Source organism: Thermobia domestica, chromosome 11, assembly GCF_964235325.1.
Source record: "Thermobia domestica chromosome 11, izTheDome1.hap1.1, whole genome shotgun sequence".
In the NCBI taxonomy this organism is placed as follows: Eukaryota; Metazoa; Arthropoda; class Insecta; order Zygentoma; family Lepismatidae; genus Thermobia; species Thermobia domestica.
In genome coordinates this window covers 198,783,238-198,803,596 of record NC_137464.1, presented here as the reverse complement: position 1 = coordinate 198,803,596, position 20,359 = coordinate 198,783,238, and the positions used below count along the sequence as shown (strand labels likewise).

General features: G+C 35.5%; 1 protein-coding gene across 1 annotated transcript in view; it reads left to right on the top strand.

Annotated features, from left to right (window-relative positions):
* Positions 1-19,200, top strand: part of ClC-b (chloride channel protein 7) — a 79,502-nt gene extending 60,302 nt beyond the window's left edge. Inside the window, exons 13-17 of the mRNA XM_081731502.1 lie at positions 5,761-5,970; positions 7,702-7,869; positions 9,169-9,252; positions 9,515-9,595; positions 16,778-19,200. Coding sequence (XP_081587628.1) covers positions 5,761-5,970; positions 7,702-7,869; positions 9,169-9,252; positions 9,515-9,595; positions 16,778-16,879 — 645 coding nt within the window. The 3' untranslated portion in view covers positions 16,880-19,200. The remainder of the gene's footprint in view (positions 1-5,760; positions 5,971-7,701; positions 7,870-9,168; positions 9,253-9,514; positions 9,596-16,777) is intronic.
* Positions 19,201-20,359: the final 1,159 nt, after the last annotated feature.

Below are 20,359 nucleotides of genomic sequence, written 5' to 3'. Positions count from 1 at the left end.
GGTTTCGAGATTGTAGGCCTCCAAAGTTCTCAAAATTTACCAAAAATTACGTGAGTGACATTTGTTCGATTGGCATTTGCAGCTGACGTAAAGGATCCATGACCTTGCTTAAGATGTCATTTTAAAGCTTCTAAAAAGAGCTTTCAGGTACAGGGTTCCAACTTATTTCGCGAGCACGAATTTCCTTACCTTTACAGGTTTTCCAGATCATTATATATATATATATATATATATATATATATATAACACTAAATATATAGGTTATATATCATGATCTATATATAATGTAAAAAAGAAACTATATTTTTCTCCACCAGGGGGTTCCTCGTCTACAAAGCATGTACATGTACATAATCTGTGTGTAGGTAGAGAACTTTTGCAAAACAAACTAATTTATTTTATAAAGTATCCCCTACCAAATACCCAGAAAAGGCAAACTTTTAAGTAAAAATTCATACTTAAAATTATCTGACTTTTCCAGTTTTTTTCATCTTTTCTTGAAATTCCTACTTTTCTAGATTTTTTTGTGTTTAAGGTGGATTTCCCTGACTTTTGAAGGTTGGTGGAAACCCTGGGATAATATATATAACACTATCTATATATATAAAAGAGAACGTACAAATCCTTTGTCCGCTCATCACGCTAATACGGCTGAACCAATTTCTTTTATTTTTGGGGGGTTATTAGGATTTGGACCCTAGATGGTTTTTATCATATCACTTTAATTTTCAATTACCAGTGTCTTGAGATAATTGACCATTCAGGTGTCCATTACGTACAAATCCTTTGTTAGTTCATCATAGGTATAAAAATAAACGTATGTATATGCAACCCGCATGACCGTGTCACTCGGCGGGTTAACATAAATGACAGGCGTTATAATGGTTTTTATCATATCACTTGAAAGCGAAAAAGTAAAAATTATCTAAGTAACAAAGTTTATTGCGTTCGGGGGTGACCGCAGCGAAGCGGGGCGGGTTAACATAAATGACAGGCGATATAATGTTAACATTTACTGCAATCTTCTATGGTTTTTATCATATCACTTGAAAGCGAAAAAGTAAAAATTATCTAAGTAACAAAGTTTATTGCGTTCCGGGGTGACCGCAGCGAAGCGGGGTGAACGCTGCTAGTAGATTAAAAAAAAAAATCGAAAAATTCTAAATTCTGAATTTGATTCTCTCAATAATCCATATTTCGAATCAGTCTGTTATGAATGTATTCCCGTAGTTTTATTTTGTACTCAAGCATGGAACCATTTGTTACAAGAATTTCCTTTTCCAAACGTGGAGTTGAAAATTGCATTAATTTAGGTTCTTGTCAAAAATGGATGAAATTAACTTTTCGTGTGCAAAGCTATCACTGTACTAGTAAGCAAGCCCTGTTCGTCCATTTATAGCCGTAACGACACTAGCGGGGGCCCGAAAAGCGTAGTTAAATAATATAAAATTACGCTTTTCGGTCCTGCTCCCCAAGAAATTAAAGTTGGTGTCACTGTTTGTAGTGTACTATAAAAGGAAAACAAAAACAGAGCATGCCAGTTACGTTGTAGTTTTGCAGTGTCTCGAATACAACATTACTACTGTATACTGCTTCCAGTAGAAATTGATTGTGTTCTTGAGAAACGTGTTTAGATCGAGAAATATATTCTGATATTATGATGGTTCTAATACTAAGTGCAAGAACAAAACAAACTTTCTAAACTTATGTTTACACAAAGCTAATTCTGCCATAAAGGATAAATGGCAGTTTGTTGTACGAACTCATGTGAAGGGGCCTCGTAATGCGTGTTGGTGGCACAATCAAGAGGTTGGCTACCCAAGCAAGTCTGCATCATCCATAATAATAATACATTTCTTCACTCCAACAGCTGCAGCTTTCTGACTGAGGAACGCCAAACTTTACTGGAATGGATTTTACATTTGTCATTCAAAATTACACTTTAACCAATATCCTAAGTTATTTAGGTCAATTGCAAATGCGAATCAAGCAAATTTCACTCACGCAAATTTAGGTGAATTCTGAGAAATTTTGGGGCCTGTAATTTCGAAACCGGTTCACAAATTAACTTTACGCTTGTTCCACACACTGATTATAGCGGTCAGAACATAAAATATGACTGTAATGTGTAATCTATAAGGGTCGATCCGAAACAGTGTGTTGATTTGACATGGAATGGCTCATTCGTCATTATGTGTTTCGTTAACCACAATGCAAATGTCGTTCCTTCATGGATCCCTTCTCTGGTGTATTACAAACAAAAGTAGATTAAAAATGTGGAAAAAATACCATGGAGTGGTTTTATGGAGGAACTAAAATAAAAAAATGTTCTGCTGACTGTTCCAGCCTGCATTTGTTAAACCCCCATTTGTGTGTTGGTTACTGAATTGTCGAAGGTTCTCGTTGCTATGTCACAACATACTGTAATGCTTGTTAAACTTCAAAAATACGTAACCAAATCATTCAGAACTATTTATTTTATTTTTTATCGAAGTACCAAAATCCAAATTTAATTGTGTTTTTATATAAAATAGTTTATATAACTGTTTTATATATATATAAAATGACCTCCGTACCTTCTCTTTTATATTATTGATAGATTTGTATATAACTTTAGTTTTCAGTATATTATGTAATGTATTATGAGTGCCGCGAAAAGTCCCCATGATGGAATGTTCATTTAGTTTTAATGAACATCCTATGCTGGGACTTTGGTAGCACGTAGAATGCATTACATAATATAACGTAAACTAAAAGTTTATACATATTAACAACAATATAAACAGGAAGGTATGGGAGTCATTATATATATATATATATATAATATAAAATCCAAAATTAAATTTAGATTTTGTTCGATAGATAAAATTTGGATCTGAATTCTTCCATTATTTTAAGCGCATAGTATGTTTATACCAACAAGATGCTGGATAATATTGCACCTGATAGACATGTGGAGATTTAACAGACATGGTCCGGTATTGTTGGCAGGAGTTTCACGTTTAATTTTATAGATGTATGTATAATTACTTACCAAAACTAGTGAAAACAGAATCATATCCACTAAACAAGTGCATTATGAGAAAACCTTAAAATAAGGTTCACAAAAAATCCGCTTATTCAAACTTAATTGAAGCCAATATTTGGGTAAATATGTTTCTTAAAGCCTGTGTGTGTATGGGAGTTGCACTGAAAGTTTCAGGAAGTTGACATAAAGATGATAGAATTCATATATATATATCATTGTCCGTGCATTTTACTTTTTTGGTGGTTGGAAAGAAGGAAAAACCGTTTGGGGTCGGATGAATAAGTAGCGTGAGATATGAGTTCAACATTTTCTGTTCAGAAACTTCAATGTTTGAGTTGCTGTGTGAGACTTTGCATTGTTATGATGTAAAATGTTGCGACGTTTGGGGTTATGAGATCTAAGTGTAATGACTACTAAATAGTAATATACCACTCAGTATTAACTGTTCTGCGATTCTCCAATGCAATAATAGAGATATGTTCAGATTTTCCAAAGAATAAAACAACCATTTGCTTTGCAACACTTCGTAAACGAATAACTTTTATTGGTTTTGACTCATCTTGGAACACTCATACAGCAGATTGTCGTTTAGTTTCGGATTCATATGAATAGATCCTAGTTTCATCACCTGTGATGATGTACACAAGATTTGACGCTCCTGCTTTGAACCGTTTCAGCATAGTCTTGAAATTGTGGAGGATCCATCGAGAACATAAGCTTGTTCACAGATAAATAACAATAAATAATTGTTTGTATTTGACTCATGTCAATATCTAAATGTGCCTGAATTTCACGGGGTGTCACACATGTCGATCACAATCAGTTAGCTCATGCATTGTGTCAATGCTCGCTTTCAGTATGACTGTCGCTGGACGATCTTCACGAACTTTGTTACTAAGGCTGTCGCAGCCAAAGCTAAATTCCTAAAACAAACGATAAGTGGTTATTTTAGGTGGGTCTTCATCACTAAACGTGGCACTCATTCGACTGCCACATTGTTGTTGCGTTGAACCCTATCGAAAAGTAATAATAAATTGTTGCGTGAAAATGTTTTACTGGTCAAATTCATTTTTTCCACCGACTTCTTTAATTCAAACTGCTCTTGTAAAACAAAAAAGCAATCATTGTAGTTGAGAAGCTACTTGCCTGTTAAACATATATCATACTTCATAAAAATATATGAATTTTTAACATTGCAAATTCCCATTGTTAAAATTCTGAAACTTTCAGTGTAACCCTCGTATTGGGTTCCATTCTAGATGACCTAACTAAGGAAACTGACGTAGTTTATAAAAGGAAACCGACTTAGTTTATAACAAGATAATGGTTCTAGTCAAAACATTAAAAATATTGCACTATGTAGCTCAGAAGACTTTCAAAGCACAAAGATGACTAAAAGTGATTCGAAATTAATTTCCAATAATAATAATAATAATAATAATAATAATAATAATAATAATAATAATAATAATAATAATAATAATAATAATAATAATAATAATAATAATAATATAATAATAATAATAATAATAATAATAATAATAATAATAAGAAGAAGAAGAAGAAGAAGAAGAAGAAGAAGAAGGAAACCGCTTAGCAACAGAGGGACAGCGCGTACGTCGTACAAGGATTGTTTTGTAAACAACAGTTCGTTGTCTGGAATGTACGGAGTAAAATAGAGAATGTAACAAGTCTTCCAAGCATGACTAAACAGAACATTGATATCAAAATCAAGTAGTATATTAGAAACTTCAAGGAAGGTAGTGCAACCATGTTAGGATTGTTAAAACATGTAAAAACCACAAAATATGGCGTACGAAAGGTTCAGTTGTTACATCGAACTACATCATTCTCTGAGAGAAATGTACTAAGACCTAAAAATCAACAGTTGAACATAAGGGTTATTTAGGCAAAGATTGGGATACTGAGTTAACAAACCGTACCGGTATCATTCAAAATATAAATAACAAAATTTCATAAATTACTATCCTCGCAATTAGCACAAAAATAAATAAAAATAAAAATAATCTGTATGAATAGAGTTCCTTCTTGATTGTGTAGATAGCGTATGCTCCTTTGGCGTGGGAAACCTGGGTTTGATTCCCAGCTGGAGCTTATTTCGTTCGGATCTCACGTTAAGCTGTAGCTCTAGCTGCTGAAAAGAACGATAAACTCAAATGCAAGTAACTAATCAGTATGAATAATTTCCCTTAGGTGGTCTTAAAACATGGAGTTACTATTCACAAGACCAAACTATTTTTTCAGTGTAAATGTTCTTCATATTATTTATATTTATTATATAAGTATTTTCCCCCTTAGTTAGTGTTTGTCCAACACAAGGAATAAAATAAATAAATAAGTACAGATATTTTCAAGGATCAGCGAAAACTACCCTTGCTAACAGGGTATATCTTTTACAAATTTAATTGTGAATACACATGGAATGATTACAAAAATAATGACTTACATTATATAATACTCGTTATTCTTCCAAGAATAGTTAATATTTTATTTGTCAAACATGTAATGAGAAAGTCAGTTGCTACTATTCATAGCCTCAGAATGTCCCGATGAAGAGAACAGAAGGATTTTGAAATAGGATTTTTATTTTCTTTATTTTTCTTTCTTTTTTTTTGGGGGGGGGGTTGGAGGACAAATGAGTAATTTTAAATGATAATTTGGTATTTTGTTTGATATTTCCCATATTATTCAATTGTTTTTTTTCTTTGTAGGGTATATACGATACGCATATACAGTTAGCTGGTGTTCCAATTTTGCCTTGGAATGCTCCACCTTTATCGAATAACATTTACGCCACTAATGTCATGAGTCATCCAGTTGTTACTTTCAAGACTGTTGAAGAGGTAGGACGGATCGTTGATGTGCTGAAGGCAGAAACTCATAATGGCTTTCCAGTTGTAGATCCACCAGTAACAAAGGAGGTTTGTACCTTATTATGTATCTATAATTATGACTGTAGTATATTTGTATTTCACTTAAAACTGAAGTAAAGCTAAATGCTTTTTTAATGTAACTCTTTCGCAATAACTTCAGTCTCATTCGTCAAGATTAGGAATCATGTCTTGGGTCGGATGGTGCCTTTGAGGAGCCACATTTGGCCTGCGAGCAGTAGTTGACCATTACTGGACTATGCAATCGGTATTCTTGTTTTCCTGTTACCATTTTTTATCGTCAACATTAGGTTACCTGCCAACTCATTCTCCTCTTACTGAGAAGGCAAGTAGCGAACTGTGACGTGACAGAGCATTCGGTTGGAAATTTTCATGATTGATATTCATTTATTTAGATACCGTACCAGTAGGCGCAATGTTATATAAGTTGACATTATTTGGACCTGAGGCAAATGGTTTACAAGTAAAAGAAGAAATATGGCTTCTTTATGATGTTGATATTGAAAAGAAGATCCAAGTAAAGTCCTTGAAAAAGGTCCTAGCGGACTAGGCTCAACTAGAAGGAATTTTATTCAACTGGACTTATATGTAAGGTGAATATCGTGCATAGGTTCCTAGTACTTCCTCTACCATAGTGCAACACGCGCATTTGCACGGGCGGCAAAATCTGTCGTAACTATATTATTTAAAGTAAACATTTCTTGTTGAAAACAGACTTCATGATGATGGTAGTTAAATTTACTAATCTGATCTTGTATTTGAGCACTACATTCAGAAATCATGTTTAGGTTACATTAGTTTAAAGTTACATGAACAGTGCTAAAGCAAATGGTCAAACAAATCCCAACATTCATTGCTTAATTGTTGTCAAATACAAAAACTCACTTGTCGAACAGTAACGAACACCTGTTCCATTTAGTTATCACAGTTTTGATATGAAAACTAGTCTTGTCTTTGTCACAAATAAGTTCCTTGTCATTGAAGGTGGAAACAAGTTTAATATATATCTGACATATATAGAAGGAAAATCAAAAAATAAAGATAAAAGCGCTAGTTGCAGTGAAATTGCAAACTGATATATTGAGATTGAAGCTCGATATTGAATTCTCTAAAAAAAGATTACCATCTTCCCTCTGCAAGTGTGTTTGCTTTATCTTTCACTAATATAATAGATTATTTAAAGAGAAAAACAGGCAGCGAGATTGTATTTGTGTTGTTTAGGCCTTTTTGAGTGCGAGTGTACTTTCCTTTCTCTTCGTTGTTCATGATGGAGTAGCATACCTAAAATCATGGCTTTTAATATTTGTTCTTTCTGGAGAAAGGCAGGCGGCAAATGACCTAGGGCCGGTCCTGAGTGCCATATCATTCTTTGAAAGCGTAAATTAACTGACGTTTCTACGTACCTAGTTTTACTTCCATTCTGCGGCTCCAGCAACAGTACATACCCGCTTTTTTGAGCAATTTTAAGAAATTGAGAACACAATTCTGTAGAAAATATCGAATACTGTTTTCAAAACAATTAATTCATTATTAAATTAGGAACATTATTAAATTAGGAACAACAGAAAATGTAGACGGAGTAATATACTTTAGCTAGTTACTTACGACATTGCAGACCGCTACTGTGTCTAATTCTGTATTGATAACATATTCAGATATAACTGATGGGCCATATTTTCCGCTTATCTTGCCATTCGAGTGTCGTATATACTGTTACAAAATCGATAAAAGCACAATTTCCATACATTTTATTTTTTACAGAGTGGTGATGGAAAATCATTTGGGATGTTCCGTGGACTTATACTGCGATCTCAGTTGATAGTATTACTTCAGAATAAAGTATTTAATGAATCATATGAGCTGGGGAGCTACAAGAGGATTAATACATCGTTATTCAGAGACGCCTATCCTCGTTATCCAACTATTCAGGTAATTTTTAGTAAATAAATATTTTCTGCTGTTAGAAGAAATATGTGAAGTAAGGGACACTTCTGAATGGTACACTTTTGCCGTAAATTTCCATATGGGTGTACCATCCAGAAGTGTCCCTTACTGTACAAAAATATTTGGTTTATTTTCCTAATATCTATTTTTGAATCAAATTGGTGGATTTTCGGTAGTTCAGGCTGCCCCTTTTCCGAGTCGACATCTTAAAATGGAATAATGTTTGGTGAATTTGAGGTTGATTATAGAAGGAAATTATTTTATGCTAAAAACTTCATTTTAAGTGTTAGTTGATAATTAACGTTCCTCTTCTTTGCGTACTATTTCGTCTTCCCGTCTATTTAATGACGAAGTTTAAATATAAATTTAATATTTTATATATTAACCTTACTAACTGTTAGTAACAGTAGTAGTAATATCCTATATTTACTAACTGAACAACTGCTGTAGTTCGCATCAGTGAATATATTATTTTACTGTTGAACATTATGATACCTGATGGAGACCTTCACTTTTCCTTTTCCCGCCGGGAGTCCAGAAAGGGGTTGATTCGGTCGTGGATACGATACTGGAAAACCTGTACATATTAAAGAGTACGCTGAGAGTAGAAAAAAAATACAGAGCTCTCTCGGACAGGACAATATAGAATCTCCAACTGAAACCAAACGCCGTCAGTTTTGAAGTTCGGGGATTAGGATCACAAGATAGTGTACTAGGATCGGGACAGCGTACTCTCTTGGAATTTCCGAGGTGTGAGCAGCAGGATTACTTGTATACATGAAACGAAAATGGTAGACTATATTCTTTGAGAAAGAGCAACAGATTGGAAGTTAGGGAAAGATAGGAACTCCAGGAAGTTACCTTGACAATATCCACTAGGCTTGTTAGCTTCTCGACGTCTCCAAATCTCGTTGATATTTGGTGACTACCTATAAGTGTATCTTCCAGGAATCAAACTTTATCATCCCAGGAACCGGAGACTCGCCGTCCGCTAAAGCTCAATTTATTCAATAGAGAATGATTCTGACAGGCCCATGACTCTGCAAAGAACTGCCAAGTCCGGAAATAGACGAGAGTAAAGTATCCATCAGGCTGAATGAACAGTCGTTGAGGTTGAAAAGTGGCCAAGGCGAGAGGATAATTTGGTTATAATGGGTGGTAAGAGTCTTATATTTATCACAGATTATAAAATATATATTGTTCGTAATCAAAAGAACATCGTTGATTTAGTATAGTAATAATATGCTATTTTATTATTATTATTATTATTATTATTATTTTCAGCAAGTTCACATATCTGCACAAGAGCGATCTTTTACTATTGATTTGAGGCCATTCATGAATCCATCACCTTACACAGTACAACATGTAAGTACAAGATATGATATTTTAAAGTAAAAATATGAAAAATTTTTATTCTTACCTTCTCTTTAGTTATATTATTCAAAAATGTTGTGCGAATTAATTACATTCAAGTTTGTATTTTAAAGTAGTTCACCAGGTTATGATTAGTTGAGTGAATATATTGAAAAACTCACTACAAATTTGAATAAAGAGTTAATAAGACATTATTGTGCACACTTCTCTACTTATATTTAACTATTAAAATTCCTTTTTTGTTTTGTTTTAGGCGGCATCTTTACCACGAATGTTTCGTTTGTTTAGAGGTTTGGGACTAAGACATCTTGTAGTACTAAATGACAGAAATGAGGTGAGTTTTAGATGGGTTATGTAATTAACCATAACGTCATACATCCATAGTTATTACCGAATAAATAATAATTAAAAAGAGGCAAAATACAAAGAAAAATATAAGGAAATTTTAAAATCAATAGTCCTAAATATTAAAAATGACATTTTAATAGTATATTTTCTAAAAGATAAACTATATGTGTATGTATCATCTTACATTTATGTCCCTATTCATTATACATTTTTGAAATATGTCAGGCTTAGGAATACACACGATTAACAATTGGCCAGTTAGTTACGCACTGTGGGCCAGAACAAATTAAGAACCATTCTTTCTTCTATTCTGTGTATTCTGCTTCTTGTTCCACATGTTCAGGTCAATTAGAGCCCGAATTAGGAACATTCGAAAATAACTCTATGAAGTCCGAGTTTTTCTTGAAATCTACTCTTTACCAACAACTTTATCTTGCAGAATGGGCTTGGTATTCAAAAGGTTAAGGAAAGTATTTTCACAGTTAAAAAAACAGTCTCGATTATGATACATTATGATTGCCATCTACATTTCTCTTGTTACACGTGAAGTTAGAAATAAAAATGGAACAAACCATACATTTTCAAGGGCAGATGAATAATATTCGCAGGCTGCCATGTAGTCATCACTGCCTTTAAGGATACAGTAACATACAATAAGAAAAAAAACAAAGGAATACAGGTATAAACCTGAGAATGGTCAGTTGTCACTATCTCGGGGCCTTGCTGGGGAGAAGAGATTTGTTTCATGTCCCACTGGGCGACGAACACGTGTCATTGGGTCTAGGAATGTGTGAGGTACCTCAGCAGTTAAAATTGAAACAAACAGGGCTTCCCAGAAATGGGTTGTACTCTGCCGAAATGTGATCATAATGCGAGACTCGGTACCGTGGGGTGCTTCGGCACCAAAAGAGGGAGTTGAGATTGCCTTGACCCTCTGGTGCCCTATTGCCCTTTTTTGGAGAGGATTTTATATGCGTAGCAGGTAGTCACTATACATCTACGGATGGACAGGTCGGTTGAAAAGTCTTTAAAGATGCAACTGTCAATCTACCACAAAGAACAAATGTTGTAGACACTTCTTCACCCACCTCTGTTCCCCCAATTTTGCATTACTACCTCACTGCTCCGTCTTTGTGGGATGTAACGGATTATTTTTATGTTAAGTTGGTTTCTAGTTTAGTGTTCTCAACATCGATGCTATATGAAACGTGAACTTCAGTTTAACATGGGATCTGAATAACATGAGCTCCCGGTGGGAATCAAACCAGGGTCTCCCACGCTAATCATATAATCACGAGAGAGCTCTATTATTTAATTTAAATAAATTGGGGTTATAAGATAATACTACGCTGGGCCAAATATGTAGAGCTTCAGGGAGAGGAGAGGTTCCGGTAGTACAGGTGGTACCTTAACCCTAGTCTCAATATCTCAGTAGGTAGGACTGAAATTCTAGCCTCTCCTTGGTTTCAAGGGGGTTCCCACCGAGTTGTGGTCATACTGTGGTATTCAGTACAATGCGCTGTCAGGACACCTTCTGGATCCAAAAGGAGGATATGAACTTACCTTAAAACGCCCATCACCAACACTGGATATACTGGTAGACTCCCACTTGGTAGGGAAGTTCTCTAGATGGGCTTTTACATTGTGGAGAAGTGCGCTTAACTTTGAAGGCAGAGATATAATCGGGGGTATACAGGAGTATACCAACCTAGTAACTTTATAGTCCAATGTACTGTATACTTACTTCAAATTTACACAGTATAGGTATATGCGCAAATTTAAAGCGACCAAGAAGAGTATGTATTGATTTCCTGAAACTAAATTTTTAGCAAAACCACTAATTACAAGTAAGAATTCATCAGAGTAGTTCTGAAAATTTAAATTTTACAAATATGCCGTTTTTAAGTCAGGAAACTCAACGTAGGAACATTATAACCTCCAACAATCCTCACCTGAATCAAAAAGTATTCCCTTTTTTTAACCTATGGCACAATCATGAATGCTGAATTTCAAGATTTTATTTCAGTTCAGTGGCAGAATTGTATAATCACTAGCGTTTCTCCATTAGCCAGGCGTATTGCGTTCTTAGAAGTTATAGTATACACACACAGGGGGTTTCAAAACAACACCGACAGCGTTTGGGAGGTGATTCCTGACACCAAGATAAGACGGAAAAGTATAGATCAACCTGGGTGCACAAATGCCTCCTTTCGGAATTACAGGTTGTTGAAAACATGAAGAAAATAAAGTTTAAAGGTCCATAGTTCCAAAACTATAGAACCTACCGTAGTCTGGTCAAAACTTCACTTGGGAATTAATATATGTGCTATCCAAAAATACATGTTTCGGAATCCTAAGATACTCACGCAACAATTTTTGTAGAGGCTGTTTGGCTACGGCCATATAATTTCAAGTACTCATCAACCACCTCTATAAATATTGTTCCGGAAGTACCACAGGATTCGGAAACATGGATATTTGCATAGGGCTCATACTAGTTCCTCAGTGAAGTGATGTTCCGACTACGATAGGTTCCATAGTATTGGAGCTATGGGCCTTTAAACTTAATTTTTTCGTGTTCCCGGCAGCCTGTAACTCCGAAAGGAAGCATTTGTGCACCCAGCTTGATCTATACTTTTCGTCTTATCGTGGTGTCATGAATGACCTCCCAACGTTATCGGTGTTGCTTTGAAACACCCTGTATATTTAGGATGGAGCCATTATACAGGGTGTTTCAAACTGAATGTCGGGGCTTTCTAGTATTTCCATGTCACGTACAATTGTAAATAATACATCAAATGAAAGGGCAACTAAAAAGTTTTTGGAGGCCGCGGTGGCTCAGTGGTAGAGCGTTCATCTCTGGTGCATGTTGTCCTAGGTTCAATTCCTCGCGCCAAGGAGCTTTGTGGTGGATAAACACCGTGTGCGTGGGTTTTCTCAGGGTTCTCCCGTTTCCTCCCACTTTCTTCATTCCACCATTTCATTTATTTCTCATCATCACCGTCTCCTTTAGGCTAGCCGGCATAACCATGGGACGTAAAACTTAAAAATTTTCAAGCAGTGTTTGCTACAAGTGTTCAATGTGAACACCATTCGTCACACGACACACTTCAAATCGATAGGCGAGTTCTTCCCAAACCTTGATCAATGTGTTTGCAGTAATTGTTGCAACAACTGCTGCAATCCTCTCTTAAATTTCTCAATCTCATTAAAATTCTCCACAGACTTCATTAGAATTGCTAATTTATGACACGCCTTCTGAATTGATTTCTTGGGGCTACGCGTCAAAGACTCTTACTTGTTCAACACGTTCTTCAGTCATCATTCTTGGTCGTCCCGTACTCTTCCTTGATCATCCCTTGCGCAGACAGTTTGTGTTTTCAAACTGATTATACCATCTATGGATGTTATCACTTGGTGGGTTGCAATTGAACTTAATACGGAGAGCACGTTGCACTGTAACTACAAACTCAGTCTTGGCAAAATGTAATAACACAAAAAGTTTTCTGCTCTCTAGTCGCCATCTTTGCTACTAGCGCTTTCTAACGGCAGACAAAAGAAACCATGTATGCGCATACATGTTTACAAAACTGCTTGAGTTGCTTTTTCATTTGATGTATTATTTATAATTGTAAGTTGATTGTAATAAATACTACAAAGCTTTAAAACGCCGATACTCATTTTGAAACACCCTGTATTAATGAATTATGCTGTAGTAATCCACGGAAGGAAATTTAATGGAAACATCTGAAGTTGGAAACATATCAGATGACTGGGTTTCAACGATCAGGCGGCGACTGCAACACCGGACTTCATACTACGCGAAGAGCAGTAAGAAGGCAATGCAGTGAATTGAGCAAAGTGTGATTGTAAAATGGGTGACTTGTGTGATTTCCAAAGAGGACAAATTGTTGGCGCTTGGCTATGTAATGTGAGCGTAATGGAAGTAGCATGACTGTTAAATATGTCCCGAGGGATATTGTTCAAGGTAAGGCGACCTACAATACTCACTGCAAAACCACATCGTGAAGAAAAACAATGTCGAAAGGAAACATTGTGAAAGATCCCGCCGAGCATTAAAACGGATTGTCACTGAAAACCGTCGTGCGATTACGGTCCAAGGAACGGAGAAACTCAAGCAGCCTGTATTGACAATCATAGTCCGCCCCGTGTTACATGACATGACATACAGGATCAGTTTGCTGAGGTGAAAGCACTAGGGAATCATAACGCTTTAGTACGACACCAATGGTACCGCAAACATGCAGCATGGACCGCTGATAACTGGAAATGTGTAATATGATCAGACGAGCCATCGTTCACCTTATTCGAAACTACGGGCCGTGTTCGTGTGTGGTGGATGCCCAAAGAAGCATATGATCCACAGTGTCTCCATCCAGCTAAGAAACATAGTGGTTCTGTGATGTTGCGGGTCACAATATCGTGGTTTTCAGTGTCCTGTGTTGACGCTTACCGGTCACGTCACTTCCCTTGATTATGTCACCATTTAGGCGACCATGCACATCCTATGATCTAGATTTTTTCGGGCAGTAACACCATATTCCAGGATGATATTGTGTCCATTCACCCACTTCCAAGTTGTTACGGCACGCTTTGAGGAGCATCGGGATGATGAACACCTCTCCTGGTCTGCCCAGTCCCCGGACCTGACCATAATTGAGTATCTGTGGTGCATTTTGGAATGTGCGCAATTTCCGGCTCCATCTTCTCATGGAATTGAATGATGCACTGTATGCGGAATGGTGTAATATTCCACTTGCTGCCATTTACGACCTCTATAACTCAATTCCACATCGCATCTAATCTGTTCTGAGGGCGGAAGATGGTCCAGAGCCATATTAATCTGGTAAACTGCACTTTCAGGTGTTCCCATTAAATTGATGAGCCTCTATATGTATTCTAGGTGTTTTTTTCTTCTTTTTTTTTTAAATAAAGTAAAACCTGTTAACTTGGCCACCTCTCTGAGTTAGATACCTGCTTGTATTGGCCTCTTTCCTGTAGAAACTTCTTTTTCAATAAGACAAATAAGTTGGCCACCTGTCTGTCTTGAAACTCCAGCGCATTGAAGCAACTTGCTCTTATGCTGCTAATGTGAAATTCATCTCAGTATGTTGGACACCTACATAATCTTTCTTTCGTAGAAACCCTTTCAAAACATATTTTACTAGTGGCGTTTCGGGTCGTACACCGAAAGGGAAAACTTTTCAACTGAAAGCAACTTTTCCAAAGTACAGCAGGCGGGAATACTTTTTATTGCTGTTATGATTATTTATGGTGAGTTTTATCAGTAGATCACTCGTATTCTATACTGCAAAACCATTTTGTGATTTAGTCGAGATGGATTAAGATTTTTGTTTGTTTTCGTCATGTTTCCGAATTTCTTTACCGTTTGAGTAGCTTAGAACAAATGACAGTCAGCACATTTGGCAATGTTAAAAAGGAAGGTACACGATATAAAAGAACAAATCTTTTTCTTTGTTGCTTGCTGGTCAAAAAACATTTTTTAGTATTTCCTAAACATTTTGTCTAATCTCATCGATCTTCATGGTGGAGAAAAAAGACAAAACAACCAGCATTTGGTACCTAATTAGCATGTTGAAATTAACATGGAAATGACGAACTTAAGAGGTACTGATTTAACATGCTGTTTAGATTGCAAAAATAAAAGTTTATCATATATTATAACTAATAGAAGTGCGTGTTACAATCTATAATAGTTTTTGTTTTAAAAATAATTTATTTCCTGTAAGTTGGCCACTTTCCAATGGAATCGAAGTTGACCAACATACACAGTTTGTATTCGATACGCTATGTTGTTTCTGTAGACGGTCGAGAGTATTCTTAGCTTGAAAGTGATGCGAATCACTGGGTTAATCGAAATTAAAGATTCATTGGGCTCACGAAGTGTAAGTTTATGAAGAAATACGAGGGAAGATCAAATGGAAACCTTAAAAGTGCAATACATTTTAGAATGTAACAATGAAAAAGAAATACTACTACTTATTTTTCAACGTGGTCCCCTTGACGTTGAATGCAAGTATTGCACCGCTTCGGAAGTGCATGAATACCACATTGGAATAATTCTTTGTTCGAGATTGTAGTTACTTGTGCACTGCATTTTTCACCTCTTCATCACTGTTGAAATGCTTGCCTCCCATCGTTTCTTTGAGTGGTCCAATCACATGAAATTCACTGGGACCAAGATTGGTGAATAAGGTGGATGAATGAGACACTCAAATTCGATAATCTCAACGGTCAAACGGGTAGTATGCAGTCGGACGTTGTCATGCAGTAGGAGGACACGTGAGGACAGAAGTCCTTGTCGTTTACAAATTCGATAATCTCAACGGTCAAACGGGTAGTATGCAGTCGGACGTTGTCATGCAGTAGGAGGACACGTGAGGACAGAAGTCCTTGTCGTTTACGCTTGATCACAAGGAGAAGTTGATGTTTCAATAGGTTTGAATACTAGGCACTGCTTACTGTCACTCCTTTTTCCATGTACTGTTCCAAATTACTCCCTTTTCATCTCAGAAGAGAGTAAGTAAGCATGACCTTTCCTACTGATGGTTGAATGCGAATTTTTTTTTTTTGGGGGGGGGGGGGAGCGAAAAGCTGTGCCGCCATTCCTTGCTCACTTTTTTGATTTCTGATTGATGATATTGAACCCAGGTATCATCGCCTGTAACAATTCTGTCCAGAAATACATCACTCTCGGCGTTGAAAAGACGCAAAAATTCTTCACGGACGTCGACGCGACGAGCTTTCAATTCAACAGTCAACTGACGTGGGATCCATCTTGTAGACACCTTATTGAAATGCAGAACATTATGCACAATGTGTTGAGCTAAACCAAAGCTAATAGTCATGATTGTGGTGATTTCTTTCAGCGTAACGCTTGTTTTCCTTTGCAAGCTGTTCCGCCAACGCAATGTTCTCCTTGTAAACTTTCTGCTCAGATAGTTTTCAGTTACGACCCTCCAATAAATCGTAGACTCTACAGAAGTATATATATATATATAAATGCGAATTGAAAGCAAGGTCACATTTTCATTGTAGAGTTTTCATTACAAAATTCTATATAGAAATAATTATTTTTATAGGTTTTTTTATATTGGGATCGAACTGTATGATGCATTTTTTCTAGGTTGTCGGGATGGTTACACGTAAAGATCTTGCAAGGTATCGAGTATGGAGACACGGAGGACGAATGGGATTGGATGAGCTTGTTATATCGGAAAAGATATAGACTATTCATTGCACAAAAGAAACACAGTAAAGAATTTCTGTACACGTTGTTGTAGTTGTATATGTATGACGAGAACAGTATATCATCTTGAATTGTTCTTTACCAAGACTGAGAGGTTTGCTCTAAAATAGTGTGATATACTTATGTGATATCAATTAATTGGTTTACACTTAGATAATTGTTTTGTATTTAATTGGATTTTTTCTGCAATATAATTGATTTGCATAATCGCCTGTTCTACATATAAAGCAGGTCGTACGGATTAAAAGAATCACTAAAGAGAAAATAATTCAGATTTTGTTAAAGTATATTCTTCAAGATTGTTGTAGGCTTAAATTTTATCAGAAAGATATGTAGTTCACAACCAGGCACAGGATTTTATTAAGAAAAAGGTATGTATTTGATTTAATAAATAAATGTAACAAATTGTATTTAAGAAGTATCATGGACAAAAAATGTAGCGAATATCTCAAGTGATAGTTTTATAGTTCATACAATTTTCAATTTTCATGCATGATAAATACCACGTCATTAAGTAATAGAATGTGTTTACAAACCATGAACTAGGTAAAAACTGCATTATTTCAGAATATATTTGTTATATAACTATTTTTGGTTGAGAGAGAAAGGGAGTCAGTCTCCACAAAGACCATCAATACACCACGATGGCATCATAGATGACAGTTATTGTATTTATTAATTATAACTAACTGAAATGTTAAAAAGATGGCGTTTTTATGTGGATATGAGCTCTTGTATTATGCGGCTGTTACTCTTGCCTATTTTTTCGTCTGAAATTCCATGAAAAATCGGAGGCAGGATAAAGGCACTTTCGAGCATTTCCAGGTTACATCAGTCATTTGCAGAACTTGGAGTAAAGAAATACATTTAAAAAATGTCTGCTGTGTGAAGACACGGAATTTATATTAGATCTTGTAAATATTTCGTAAAACAAATATTGCATTTTGTGTAAGCATGTCAACTTTTTTGTAGTTTTTAGCGCTTATAAGCCTTACTTTCATGTAACTTCCATGTACAATCTGTATTATGACATGTGTTTCGTATTTCCCACTATAAAACTTTTAAAAACAGTTTGTTTCTCTCTATTTGGATAGACTTGTGATCAACATATTGAAAGTTAAGTAGAGACACATCTCACATCACTTAATTTTTATTACTGAAGAATTTGCCAAAGTTAATGTAGATTTATGTAAAGTGTTAGACATTTACTGTCAAACCAAGTATATGTGTTAATCATCTCTATATTTATATATGAAATAGTTGAATTGTGCCTTACTTTATAGGTTTGTACATACAAAATAATTTTAACGATAAATGATTAAATATATTTATAACAGTTCTAAGTGAAAATGCAGTGTACACTCTTGTATTTTACATTTTTTAAATTATTTTTTTAAGATGTATAAATGTATAATGAAGTTATAACTAGATGAAGAGTAATGTTTATTCCTCTGAGTATTTAGTATTTGAAAATATAATGTCTAAACTCTTACGAACTACCAGTTTTTAAATATGTTCAGAAAATAGAAGAAGTAATAATTCAGTTCCTTTTATCAGTGTCGTATCCACACCCATATCTATCACTTTTCAATATATTCAAACCTTAGCATTCCGATGCAAGCCTAAGGATCGAGTAACATATGAGTTGGTATCAAAAAGCACAGTGAATCATATTATTAGAAACAAACTAGTAAGCTTACATGGAATTTGATTTGATCTTCAAAATATTGTCATTGACTAGCAGTGCACTTATCCGAACGTTGAATCCATGGTTGGAAGCATTTCCGGAATCATCTTTTGGGAGGACTTCCAGCTCCTCTGTCGTGGCTCTCTCAATGTCAGGAATGGTGTCAAAACATTTTCTTGTAATCACAGTTTTAATTTTTGGAAAGAGCCAGAAGTTGCATGGTACCAAATCTGGACAGCACAGCGAATGTGGACAGATAGGAACACTTTTTCCGGCCCAAAAGCAAGATGTGGCACAGCGCGTTTTCGTGATGAAGGAAGCCATTTGCCCATTTAATCGGCGGTTAAAATGCTTTTCACGGGCTATACGAGATGTTTAGTTCTTCGGAAAGCTCTCAAATAGTCACCAGGGCTCCCAGCTGTCCTATTTTCCTATTTTTTTCCTATATTTTAAAAATGTGTATATATTTGCCCTATATTTTAATCTTGCTGTTTATTTTCTATATTTTTCAGTGATTGAATTATTAAAAATACAGGCCAAGGGCTAAATTGTTATATATTAGCAATATGCTAAATGTATCATTAACTTTTTTTTCTGAGGGACTAGTCACTAATCCTCACTATTATTTTTTAAATTTGTTTTTCCTATCCTAAAATGCCATTTTTTTCTTTCTTTCTTTGTTTCCTATGTGCTTAGTCTTCTCCAATGAAGCTTAGCTCAGGAACCTTGCCATGCTCTAGTTTCTTATAACACAAGCTGTGTTAGCATTTTCTTTCAGTAGTGTGTGCAGCAGTATTGGCTAGACATTGAAGTGTGTTGGTATTCACCAACATATTCCAACGCCTTCCAATATTGCTGTACCTAATATGCAGGGTTCCCACACGCATCCTGGAAAACCTGGAAATAAAAGTGTCCTGGAAACGCCGTGGAAAAGTTATAGAAAGCAGAAAAGTGGTGAAAATCCTAGAAATTCTTTATGAACTGGAAATGTGATGAAATTTATGTTGTATAACAGGAAGCTAGAGAAATAGTTAATATTTTTGCGTGTGTTCAAAATTATGTATAAATAATGTCATGTAAAAAGTGTTAAATGCCATGGTAATCCTATAAATATAAGAGTTAACTATTTCTTTTTCTTCTGAGGTAGTGCGAATATGTTCTAAATTCTAACAATATTGAAGCTGCATTTTTTAGTGTTTTTACTATTTTCAATGCCTTGTTCAAATTCCATTGTTTGCACAAAATAAAAAAAAAAGAAAAAGTAACGTGAAAAGTGTAATTCAGAATGTATGGAGAGGTGATATCCTTAAAGAAATAATACTTCCAGTTGCATTACTAATTTGTGTTTGTGCATTGAAGTTAAAATTGTTGGTACCGCGGAAAATCTGCAATGAATACTGGAAAAGTCTTGGAAGGTTGGCAGGAAAAGGGTGGAGTTTTCTTACAATACACTTTTTTTTTTTTTTTGTGCTTCAGAGCGTAATATTTTATTGTAGAAACCAAACTGTCCTATATTTTTTCAATGTCCTGCTGGGAGGCCGAGTCACTCAATACTTAATGTTGGACAGAGACTGTGAACACGTCCTTGCTCTTCTGCTTCTGGAAGCCAACTAACATACTACATCTCAACATTAACTGTACCAAAGGTAGGCTACTGGGCTTATTAGTTGGAATTGATACATCAATAGATGGCACTGTGCAACTACATTCACCGTACTTTTTGATCATACCTTGTACAACGCCTTTGTTTGCTCCAGTCATAACTATGGATA